Source organism: Oculina patagonica, chromosome 9, assembly GCF_052425735.1.
Source record: "Oculina patagonica isolate OP01 chromosome 9, crgOcupat, whole genome shotgun sequence".
Taxonomy (NCBI): domain Eukaryota; kingdom Metazoa; phylum Cnidaria; class Anthozoa; order Scleractinia; family Oculinidae; genus Oculina; species Oculina patagonica.
In genome coordinates, this window is record NC_135766.1 from 2,472,975 (window position 1) to 2,483,783 (window position 10,809).

A 10,809-nucleotide genomic window follows, 5' to 3' on the forward strand; every position below is an offset into this window, starting at 1 on the left:
AACAAACACGGAAAATTTCCAATGAAATTGCGATAGATGATTTTTTTTCTTTCACATTTTAAACAAGGAGCAATGTTTAAAGAGGCACTCTTAAACAGGTCTTTGTGTTATCGTTAACAAACATGCCTGGCAAGATATTTCACGTGTCATCCTTACGATTTCTCGATTGTTTAAGACAACTGTTTGCGTTTATATATGAAACAAAAGTATTTTCGTCGCCCGATAGAAAACGGCGTTTTACTGCCTCGATAAAGCGACATTTATGGTTGCCTTTTTTTCAACAGAAATGGCCACTTCCATGAAGATTGCTCTTGTGGGTTGTCTGTTACTGTTCGTTGTGTTGGAAGAATCCAAACCCGTCTTGGCTAAGAGACGTGAACGGCTAAGACAATGGGTACAGCTATTAGAAGAGGGCATGACAGAACTGATAGAAAGTGTGGAAGCACTGGAAGAATGTAATGGTAAGAAGTATACAAACCTCCGCCTTACATGTAAGACCTGACTTTTGAATGTTTTAAATTCCGTGTCGCATTACACGTTTAGAACGAGAAATAATTCTTGGCTGTTCTTTATTCTGTTGGGTACGCGTTTTGAGCAAGAAATAAACGTTGTAGAATGAGGAGTACAATTTGGCTGGTCGAATTTCTGTAGTGGTATCGCGTTCAACGAAGCACGAAAGCCTTAACTTAAGTCTAAAAATATGATAACTTTAGGCCAAACCGTCTGTAAACCATTTTCAAATACAATTAATTCAAATGTTTGTTGTTATAATCGTGGGTCGGGACAAAAAAAAGAGCATTTCAGTCAACGACGAGATTGGACCTTCATAGCTTTCCGAAAACCGGTCGATAAATTTCAGTAACAGAGGCTTTCTGAGGTGACTTATACTTCGTATCTGAAGGAATGCTTTGAGAATAGAATAATGATCCCATCATAAACGCGAGAAATAAACTGAAAACTAATTCTATCGCAACAGAAGGTGATGGTTCAAGTTCCTAGGGCCCCGTCCGCTCTGACCCCGGATAAATTTCAAACCGGAGTTTTCGCCTCCAAAACAAATGGATAAAATGTTTTCCGTCCATATTTATCTGGGTAAATTTGAAAACGATACGCTACATTGCACTCAAAGTTACAACGCACGAGCAGAGCTATTGTAAAGCTACTTAAACCTTTTTGTTTTTGACTGAGAACACATGGCTATTTGACGTCAGCGTTTTCAGAAAGCTCCCTTTTCGCCGTTCACACTGCACCAGCTAGCCGGCGTTTTCAAATTTCTCCACTTTGGAGACCGTTTTCGAAAAGCTCCGTCAGATGATCACGTACGTTATTAATTTTTATCGTCGGCCTTCCGTCCGACGTCTCTTAAAGACACGCGTAAGCTATATTTGAAAGTTTTTTTTAATGATTTTGCTTTCAATTATATTTCAGCCTGCTCGAAAATAAACGAACTCAATGAAACGCTTAGTGAGTTGCAAGAAAAGATTGACACCAAACCAGGTAAGTTGATACAATTTGTTTTGATATGTAATGTTCGGTCAATTTGTTCCCAAAAACTGTGCTGGATAAGGAAACTTTTTTAGTTGTTTTGACATAAAGCAAATTTATATGTAATATAAATGCCAATTTACATGTAATATAAATTAAAGTTAATGTGACAACCATGAAAGGAGTTCAGAGAAGTCATAAGATCACTCTATTCAAATATGCAGATCTGTCACGCAATATGCTGCAAGACTATCACTCTTGCGTTACATTCAAAGGTCAAATTCACTTCTAGAGTGTGATGCGCTATTCAGGCTGGCCAATCACATCGCCCCTTTTCTATTATGTCAATCAAGGCCATGCGGTTTTATCTAGACTTGAGTAGTTTTACTTCAAATTCTCTGAGCTCCCTAGAAGAGTTTTCACAATAATCCCCACCCACCCAACCCTCTTTGGTTCTCTTTTAGCTTAGTAATTGTAAAAATGTAGGCAATGTTCTAGTTCTACGCACATATCCGGCTATGTTGAGGGTGTTTATTTTATTATTATTATTATTTACAAACGTAAGCCATAGCTGATGGACTAAGGAAGCAAGCCCGTATTTATAGACATTGTTATAATTATTGTTATTTCCATTTTGTATGCTAACTTACGTTTAGAGCTGATGGACTTAAGCAGCATGCCTGCTTACAGAATTGTTTTTTATATTGTTACCATTTTGTATGCTTACTCAGGCTTAGAGCTGTTGGACTTGAGCAATGTGTCTGCTTTTGAGATATTGATATACATGTAACCGTTAGCTTTAGTGTCGAGCTGGCATACACTAACTCGACCATTCTGTTGTTCGATTACTGTCTCTTCTGAACTTCTTCAATAGCTTTAGACCATCTTTATTAAGCATTGTCTTTCCTTATAGTTAATAAACCACGGGAGGGGATGAAGTGCTCTGTACCATTCGCCCTTTTGCCCCATAGCCTCACAGGGTCAGCTTTCCCCTTATAGTGTTGCTGTTGTTGGTTGTTGTGATTGTTCCCAAGGGTCCTAGAGATTAGGACCCCAGGTTCTTGGGAACCAGGGCATGTGGTTGTGTTTGTTCCCAAGGGTCCTAGAGATTAGGACCCCAGGTTCTTGGGAACGTTCCCAAGGGTCCTAGAGATTAGGACCCCAGGTTCTTGGGAACCAGGGCATGTGGTTGTGTTTGTTCCCAAGGGTCCTAGAGATTAGGACCCCAGGTTCTTGGGAACTAGGGCTTTCTGAAAGGAAGGAGAGGATTCCAGTCTCTCGTTGCCAACCAACTAACCTGTGATACATGTACCCTGCATGATTCCTATTGATGATTCTGATTGGCAACTCGAGCACTTCATCCCTTACCCCTTTTCTCCCACTGAACTTGTTGTCTTGTTTTGACTTCATGGGTTGGGAACATTAATAACTTTTCACTTCTTTCTATTGATGTTTATCGGATTTCAGCTAACTATCAAAACACATATTCGTGTAACTGACACAGAAAAATCATTTCAATAAATGCATTTAAGGTAATTCATCTGTATTACATTGCGCATCCCGTACTGCGCATAATTTTAGGCGTAGTAAGCGCGCGCACATTAAGAAGATGGCGGCTTTTTTATACCGCTTGGCGCGCAAAAGAGATAAATCGTCGTTTTGTCGTAAACGAGTACCAGGACTTATCATTTTTTCTACTCTTCTGAGTCTAGAAATCACCTTCTTTCTATAAAATGAATATGAACAAATTTCTATTGTAGAAAAATGAATAATAAATGAAAAAGTGAACTTAGTCAGTACTCGTGATGATAAAATTGCTGATATTGTAAGGAATTATGGGGTATATTCAAGGTATTCCTGCCCCTAAACGAATACGGGGACCCCGTTTTTTTTATTTCAAAACTAAAGTTCTCTTAGGATGAACAACCAGTAGGCAAAGTTTGAGCGGAAATCTATATATTGTCAGATCTATTTCGGTGGAATTACCTTAAGGAGTATTACTTTCAAATATATAACAACAATAACCCCAGTTTAGTGCGTAAGAAGTGCGGATAAATAATGAATTGTGTGGCATTATCGAGACTAAGCACCGCGTTCTAACGGCAAATGGCAAACGTCAGAATGCTGATGGTTCTGCTTACCTTTTCTTTTATTATTAAATAAATCCATCACAAAAATGGAAAACAATTTACTTATTCACACCAAATAAGAAACTACTCACTCTGACGTATAAGCGGCTAACGGCAAAAAGGCATACGGCAAAACTCATCGTTTTTGTTTTTTGCTTTCGCAAAAAACACGAACGTGAAGCTTAATCTTAACATTATCTCTAGAGTGTTCTAAGGGCGTAGCACGAGAAAGCCTGCGACTTCCATGGAGCGGATAACGTCCAAGAAAGAACATCCAAACGTATTTTTTGAACCCAAATTGAGAATTCAGTCAACTCCCTATAAGACGGACACCTCCATAAGACGGACACCTTGTGATATTCCCTAGCTGCCGTTTTTCAGTCAATTTACTGTAACTAGACTTCCTTTAAGACGGGCACCTCTCTAAGACGGACAACGGACACAATGAAACCGTCAACGGACACTTGAGAAGTGTTTTTTCTTAGTGCATAATTCTTCAAAACTTCGTATCGGCATAAAGCAAAGTTAGTAAGCGACTTCAGGATACCAAACTTGTGCACCAAAAAGGTCGTTTTCTACTTACTGTGTTACGGTTTGTAGAAGCTCTCACCTTTTGCTTCAACAAGTGAATACGGTTATCATTTTAGTCTTGTTCCAGTTTTCAAAGTGTACGGTGAAGTTGTTAGACTAGAAGCCGTGAACGTTTTCTTGAACAAGCGAATGAAAGCCAATGCATACAGACATGTTGCATGTTGCAACATGCATGTACTGCTCACTATCGATTGAAATGTACTATCGGGCAAACGAGTCAATTTTCAAATAGTATTTTTTCTCCAATAGATGTGGACGAGTGTAGCACTTCAATCTCTGTCTGTGATGTCAATGCTAACTGTCAGAATACTGTCGGATCTTATATTTGTGCTTGTAAAGCTGGATTTACTGGAGATGGCAAAACCTGTACCGGTAGGTTTGGCAGTATGTTGCGGATGAAGAGTATCTCATGTAAACTATTAAAAGTGTATTTTTCCAGATGATAGATATAAGCATAGGTAACTTTATTTTCTCAAATCTTCAATAATTCATCCAATTTAAACAAAGAAAAATACTGCGTGATGACTTGTGAAAAAATTCAGCGATACAACACATTAAAGTGTGTAATAAGATGATTACAGACACAATGCACCATATGACCCGACTTCTGTTTTGATTTGACACTAATTAAATATACACCAAAGTTTCCAGTCCGCAGTTATCGTGCATGCACCTTATGGTAAACTATAGTCATCTCGTTTTCATCGCATATTGATTGTTGTCCCTTTTGTTTTCCGATAGATGTGGACGAGTGTAGCACTTCTGGCTCTGTCTGTGACGTCAATGCTAACTGTCAGAATACAGTTGGTTCTTATACTTGTTCGTGTAAAGATGGATTTAGTGGAAACGGCAAAACATGTGCAGGTGATTAATGCAGGACAGGTGGTATACTTTAGCTTATAGTTTACCAGAACATAAATGGCTTTACCCGATTACTTGATACATTCTATTTATTCGAAAACTAGAAACACGTCGAACGATCTATTTCAATTAAACAGCCACTGTCCTTATGTCCTAGCGCACTACGAAAATGTCCCAAGGAAATTGCTCTGCTACTTACGGAACGTGTAAAAACCGAATGGCTTGAAACCTCATGCAAAGATAACATAGGCCGTGAATTAAGATAAATATTCGAAGCAAAGAAATAAGAAAACTTACACTGTATGGTTAAACAAAAAAACTAAAAAGTTTTGATATTATGTAACAATTCCTTCGTGTCCATTTCAATTCCATTTCAAGTCCATTAGGGGATTCTATTTCAATTCAAGTGTGATTCCATTTCAATTCAGTGTTAGGGGATTCCATTTCAATTCAATTCCATTTCAATTCCATTTCAATTCCTTCGTGTCCATCAAGCTCTTTTTGTCTAGTTCCTTATGAAAATCGAGGAAGTTACTCAAGTTACTTTCCGTAACAAAACCCTTTCTTTTTTCTTTTTAAACATTGTGCTTTCCGTTATCGATTGTCCAAAACAAACGAGGAAAATATCCAATTGCCTTGAGGCCTTTTATTAAGTGTATTCCCTTTAATTTGTCTATCATTAGAAAATATTTACTTTAATTTTTCTACACCATAAATGCGCGTACGGATTTGCCATAATCCTGATCTCTCCGAATCCAGGATGTTTTTCTTAGAAACTTATTGTTTTGAAACTTCTCGAGAAGTATAAGAAGTAGACGATGTTCCCCTAACGTAAAAGTAGTGACCCGTTTGCGCTCTAAAGCTTCGTTTCGAGTAAAATGGATATCTTCGACTTCATCGTTAAATCGACGTTCTTCATTTTTGCAAAGCAGTATCTATGTCAGTGTTTTTTACACTGCCGTTGGTATCGCCTACGTTTTGTTTTACCTCACTGTAGTGAAATTGCTACGGTTATACAGGTACAAAGAAGGACTGCACTGAGCTGAAAAAATCTGGAATACAAAACAGTGGTGTTTATCGAATCAACCCTGATGGTTCAGGTCCCTTTGATGTATTCTGCGACCAAACAACAGCCGGTGGGGGATGGACAGTTTTCCAAAAGAGACAAGACGGATCAGTCGATTTTTACCGTGGCTGGGCTGACTACAAACGAGGTTTCGGTAATCTAACTGGTGAATTTTGGCTAGGGCTAGAAAAGATTCACCGTCTGACCAGCAGTGGACAATACAAGCTACGTGTTGATCTGGAAGACTTTGCAGGAAACACTGCTTATGCCGAGTACGATTTGTTTCGGGTTGCGAGTGAAGGGAGTCGGTACCAGCTGAACATGGGAAGCTACTCAGGTCAGTATCCGTTTAATACGCTTCTTGGTGTCTTTAATTTCCCATGACCCCAACGTTTTGGAAAATTTGATTTCTGGCGAGGAAAAAACATCCTTTACCCAGTATTGGTGAAGAGGCAGTTTATCATTATAGTCAACAATTTACAGCCGTTTAAGAAAATAAGCCGAAGGTTAATTTGTACAACGGCTACAAGCAAAAACAGTTAACGTAATCTATAAATTATGAGTTACATCGTCCTTTTCTGTCTGTTATGGCTTTATTTTTTTTCTGACACCTCTTACTACATTTACGGAGTGAAAAAGTATTAAGTGTCGTTTTGGTTTCTCCCTTTTTTTGGCTTACTACCCTTTAAGACAGTAGGTTAATTTGTATAAGTTCTTCAAGGAAAAAAAAATGTTCAGTAACGTTTCATTTAAGTTCTGGGCCACTTATTTTCCTCTGTCTATCATGGCTATTAGTTTTTTTTTTTTTTTTTTCTGACACTTCTTGCTGCATTTCCAAATGAAATGATACTTGTCATTTAGGTTTTTGTTCTTAATTTGGTTTAGGAACCGCTGGAGATTCGCTGGCTTTTCATAATGGTCTCCCATTCTCCACAAAAGATCAAGATAACGACAAGAGGTCCGGCAGTAGCTGTGCTGTGGATTATAAAGGAGGCTGGTGGTACAACGACTGTTACGACAGCAACCTGAATGGTATCTATCGTCAGGGAGAATACATTGATGTTACAAGTGTTAATTGGCGGCATTGGAAGCGAAATCATATCTCACTTAAAAGAGCTGAAATGAAGATGAGACCGGTTAATATTTAACGGCCTGCACTTTTGGTTGTCTTGTTAATCAAAACAAGATATAAATACCTTTTATTTGTTTTCTTGAGTGTATTAATGACAGGGTACGTAAGGTAAACGAATGAAAACTGAGGAAATAGAATAGACCACAAAAACTGCCTGTTTGGTTTTACATGTTAACAGTTTTACTTTAGCGGAGCGGTTTTTTAGTTATTGTCAAAAAAATAAACCTGTTTGTTTTGGCTTTTTCTAATTAGTTGAGCTCTGCACTGAAAATGTGTTTGTTTAATTACTGTTTTTTTTTTTCGTGATCCTTTAACCAACCCAAGGAAATAAGCTCTTTTGAAAACAGCCTTGGCCTGCGCGTATTTTCCTGTTAATGACAATTTTGGTTACAAGTATTCTCTCTGTTTTGATAAATTATTTTTTGCGTTATTTGCGATTACCGTTATAGTTCCTCATGTTCAGTAGTGGTCGCTTAAGTTTTGGTTTAAAGACAGACATCGAAGTCCCGCGCGGCTCTATACTGAAGTTGTAGACTGCCGGACGTGTGTGTTTGTTGAAGCGTATTAAAACTTGAAGTTGCGATCGGCGAGCGAAAGGAGCCGACAGAACGGAAAGCTCTTTCTTCCCCTTTGATTTCGTTTAATTGTTAGTCCTTTTCCTAACATGGCGCTTAAGTAACAGGTTAGTTTTACAGTTGCTTTAGTTTATATTGTCGCTGTACATTTGCATGGGCTTTACCAGCGTAGGTTTTAAACTAAGGTAGTTTAGAAGCTAAGAATTTCAAAAGAAAGTAGAAGTACGTAAAAGTGGTTTGATATTAAACCTGTACCAGCCACCATGAAATAAAGAAAGAATAAAAAAAATAGATCCTGAGCTACGCCTTTAAAGCGAAGACATACCAGGCAATCTGGCAAATGCAGACTGCAGACTTGCCGAGCCCGACTCCGGTTAGCCTGAGTAGCACTCCAGTTAGCCTGCTTACAGTCAACTCTCAATAATGGTAATGGTAACACGATATACTGTTTTAGTTTATAGTCAGTCTCCAGTCTGCAGTTTGCTAATGTCAGAAACCGCACGTACGACGTTTTCGCTAGGGATTCCTATTTTACTTCTTTTGCCGGGGTATTTCTGTTACTATTAAAGGAATCCCCTTGTCCTTGCGATGTAGATATAGACCACTAAGTTGTGAATAAGTTTTGAGGACTGCGTCAATTGTGTTTTTCAGGTTCGACTTCTGAAATTTAGTTTGATTGTAGTACATTGTAATGTAGCGAAATTTGTTGCCATTCCTGAATGTTTTTATTTACTATTGACAGCCTTTTGCCATCTTGCTGTTAGTTTCTCAAAGGTTTCGGCAAATCAAAGAGCCATAGTGTAGTCTATCAACATCTGCTTTTTTTGGTTTATACATAGTCGTTTTGCAATGCCAGAGAAAAATGTCAAAATTATTCATAGATAGAACTTATAGGGTGGTGACAGTGTTACACTGTAACTTGACATTATATTCATTTTCGTGCATTTATCAATCTGGCAATCCTTTTACACCTAAGGTTAAACTTGCTTTAAAGCAACTTAAAGTAGCTAATTGTTGACTCTAAAAATGTTTTAACAAAGCATGGATTAGCGTAAGTTATTTGGTGTGAAAGGGATATTGTAATCCTTGACAACATTTTAAGAGATACTGATTGTGCAGCTATGTCCATGACATTGTTGTGAAAGGGAGGCGCGGTGACGTTTACGCCGGCTAGAGAAGACAGTGTGCGAGGCCTTGTAGGGATACTGCGTTGTGCTCAAGATACATTACTTTGATGGTGTCTCCCTCCACCGAGGTGAACAAATAGGTACCAGCGAGTTTAACCCCACGACAGACTAGCATCCCATCCACGGCAGAAGTACTCCTACGAAAAACCCGGATAAGCTCCCTGATGGGCCACTAGGCTCGAATGCAGACTTTAGCATTGTAGATGTTACCGGAAACTTAGTTCGCAGCTTTCAACAGTACATTGTTTGTTTGTTTGTTGAATTGTTACGTAATCAATCAATGGGGAAAAGTGGTAGGCCGGGCGGCAGATTTTTTAACAAAAAAATTTAAGACATAAGTCAATGCACTTGAAACGTGATCCTCTAGTGTACTTATGCTTATAAGTACCGCTAAATTGTTATCGACCGTTTACGAAATGCGTGATACGTCCCCCGCCGAGAAAAGTGTTGTCGATTTGCCCGCTCCAACACATTGTGATCGATCGTTATAAACTCGCCAATTTCAGCTTAACAAACAATACAGCAAGGCTGATACTTCGTAAAAAAGTCGACTAATGATGTTTATAATGTATTGTTTATGTAGTTTGTGATGTTTATGATGTTTACAAAGTTTATGATGTTTATGATGACTTTGAGAGACAAGAACTGAGGGAGCAGAATGGAACCACACGTGTTAGTGTGTCATAAAGTTTATCAGTTCTAGTCGTGTTGGTGACTCGCAAAGGCTACTTTAATACGTAGTATTAGCCTTGCTGTATTGATTGTAATGTGCTTTCATTTTTTTGGCAGATTAGATCTCTTAGTAGATCCTTCGTTAGCAACATTATCGTTGGTGGCCCCTTGCTTTTTTAAGTTTTAATTTCAGCTTGCTCTGCCGTGAGTTTCGAATTATTGGCCAAGCGCATTACACATTGTCAGCCAATTCTGGTTTCTATTAGATTGATTTATAACAGGGAAATATTTTTCTAAAGTCAAACCATGTTGCCAACAGTCAAGCGATTCGACCAGGAATTGTCATTGCGTGCATGACCATAGTCACGTTTCAATTGCCTTCCGGGAGAGGACACACACGAGAAAATTGAAGGAGATGAAGGAACGAATCCGTACTTCCTTTCTTTACACAAAAAATCTGCAAAGATGATGACACTTCTCAGAGGGAGATTATCCAAAGAATATACCAGTAGGGGAATACGAATGGTTTAACTCCCCACCGACGCCCTTTTGAAGGAAGGTGGTTTAAGAACGCAATTAGAACTGTTACGTCTACCTGAAGAAACAATAGAGAGGTTAAGCATGACGCTTATTTTTCCCGCAAACGGCAAAAATTAAACTTCTGCCGTCTGCCGTTTGGCGTTCATACGCGGAAATTTGTAGTTTTGTGTTTGTCGTGAATGTGGAATTTTCCCTTTATTTTTATGAGGGATTTATTTTAGAATTCCATGAAAAGGTAACAAAATGAAAGGCAAGCTCGCATTTGCCGTTTGCCGTATAACGCCATGCTTAATAGAGAGGTTAAGCATGACGTTATACGGCAAACGGCAAACGCGAGCTTCCCTTTCATTTTGTTACCTTTTTATTAAATTCTAAAATTAATCACTCATAAAAATAAGGAAAAAATCCTACATTCACGACAAACACAAAACTACTCATTTCCGTGTACAAACGCCAAACGGCAGATGGCAGAAGTTAATTTTTTGGCGTTCGCGGGAAAAATAAACGTCATGCTTAATCTCTCTAATCTCTCTAATGATGGGGTTTACCTGTGATAGACAAGCATCCATCC

At 38.5% G+C, this 10,809-nt stretch overlaps 1 protein-coding gene and 1 long non-coding RNA gene across 2 annotated transcripts; both read left to right on the top strand.

Moving 5' to 3' along the window:
- The first annotated feature begins 286 nt into the window (after nt 1-286).
- Nucleotides 287-7,280, top strand: LOC144666531 (ficolin-2-like). Its single transcript, XM_078527952.1, has 6 exons — nt 287-461; nt 1,429-1,497; nt 4,455-4,577; nt 4,947-5,069; nt 6,086-6,469; nt 7,018-7,280. The coding sequence occupies exons 1-6, from the start codon at nt 287-289 to the stop codon at nt 7,278-7,280; spliced, it is 1,137 nt and encodes a 378-aa protein (XP_078384078.1).
- LOC144665447 (uncharacterized) lies at nt 1,590-2,871 on the top strand. Its single transcript, XR_013572939.1, has 2 exons — nt 1,590-2,606; nt 2,651-2,871. It is a non-coding gene; the product is annotated as an uncharacterized LOC144665447 (long non-coding RNA).
- Nucleotides 7,281-10,809: the final 3,529 nt, after the last annotated feature.

What these genes read in the sequence shown, in the direction of transcription:
- LOC144666531 (XM_078527952.1), top strand. Translation starts at nt 287, where the DNA reads ATGGCCACTTCCATGAAGATTGCTCTTGTGGGTTGTCTGTTACTGTTC. An exon ending in AAAGATTGACACCAAACCAG is followed by an intron (nt 1,498 to 4,454) that starts GTAAGTTGATAC and finishes TTTCTCCAATAG; the next exon opens with ATGTGGACGAGTGTAGCACT. An exon ending in AGATGGCAAAACCTGTACCG is followed by an intron (nt 4,578 to 4,946) that starts GTAGGTTTGGCA and finishes GTTTTCCGATAG; the next exon opens with ATGTGGACGAGTGTAGCACT.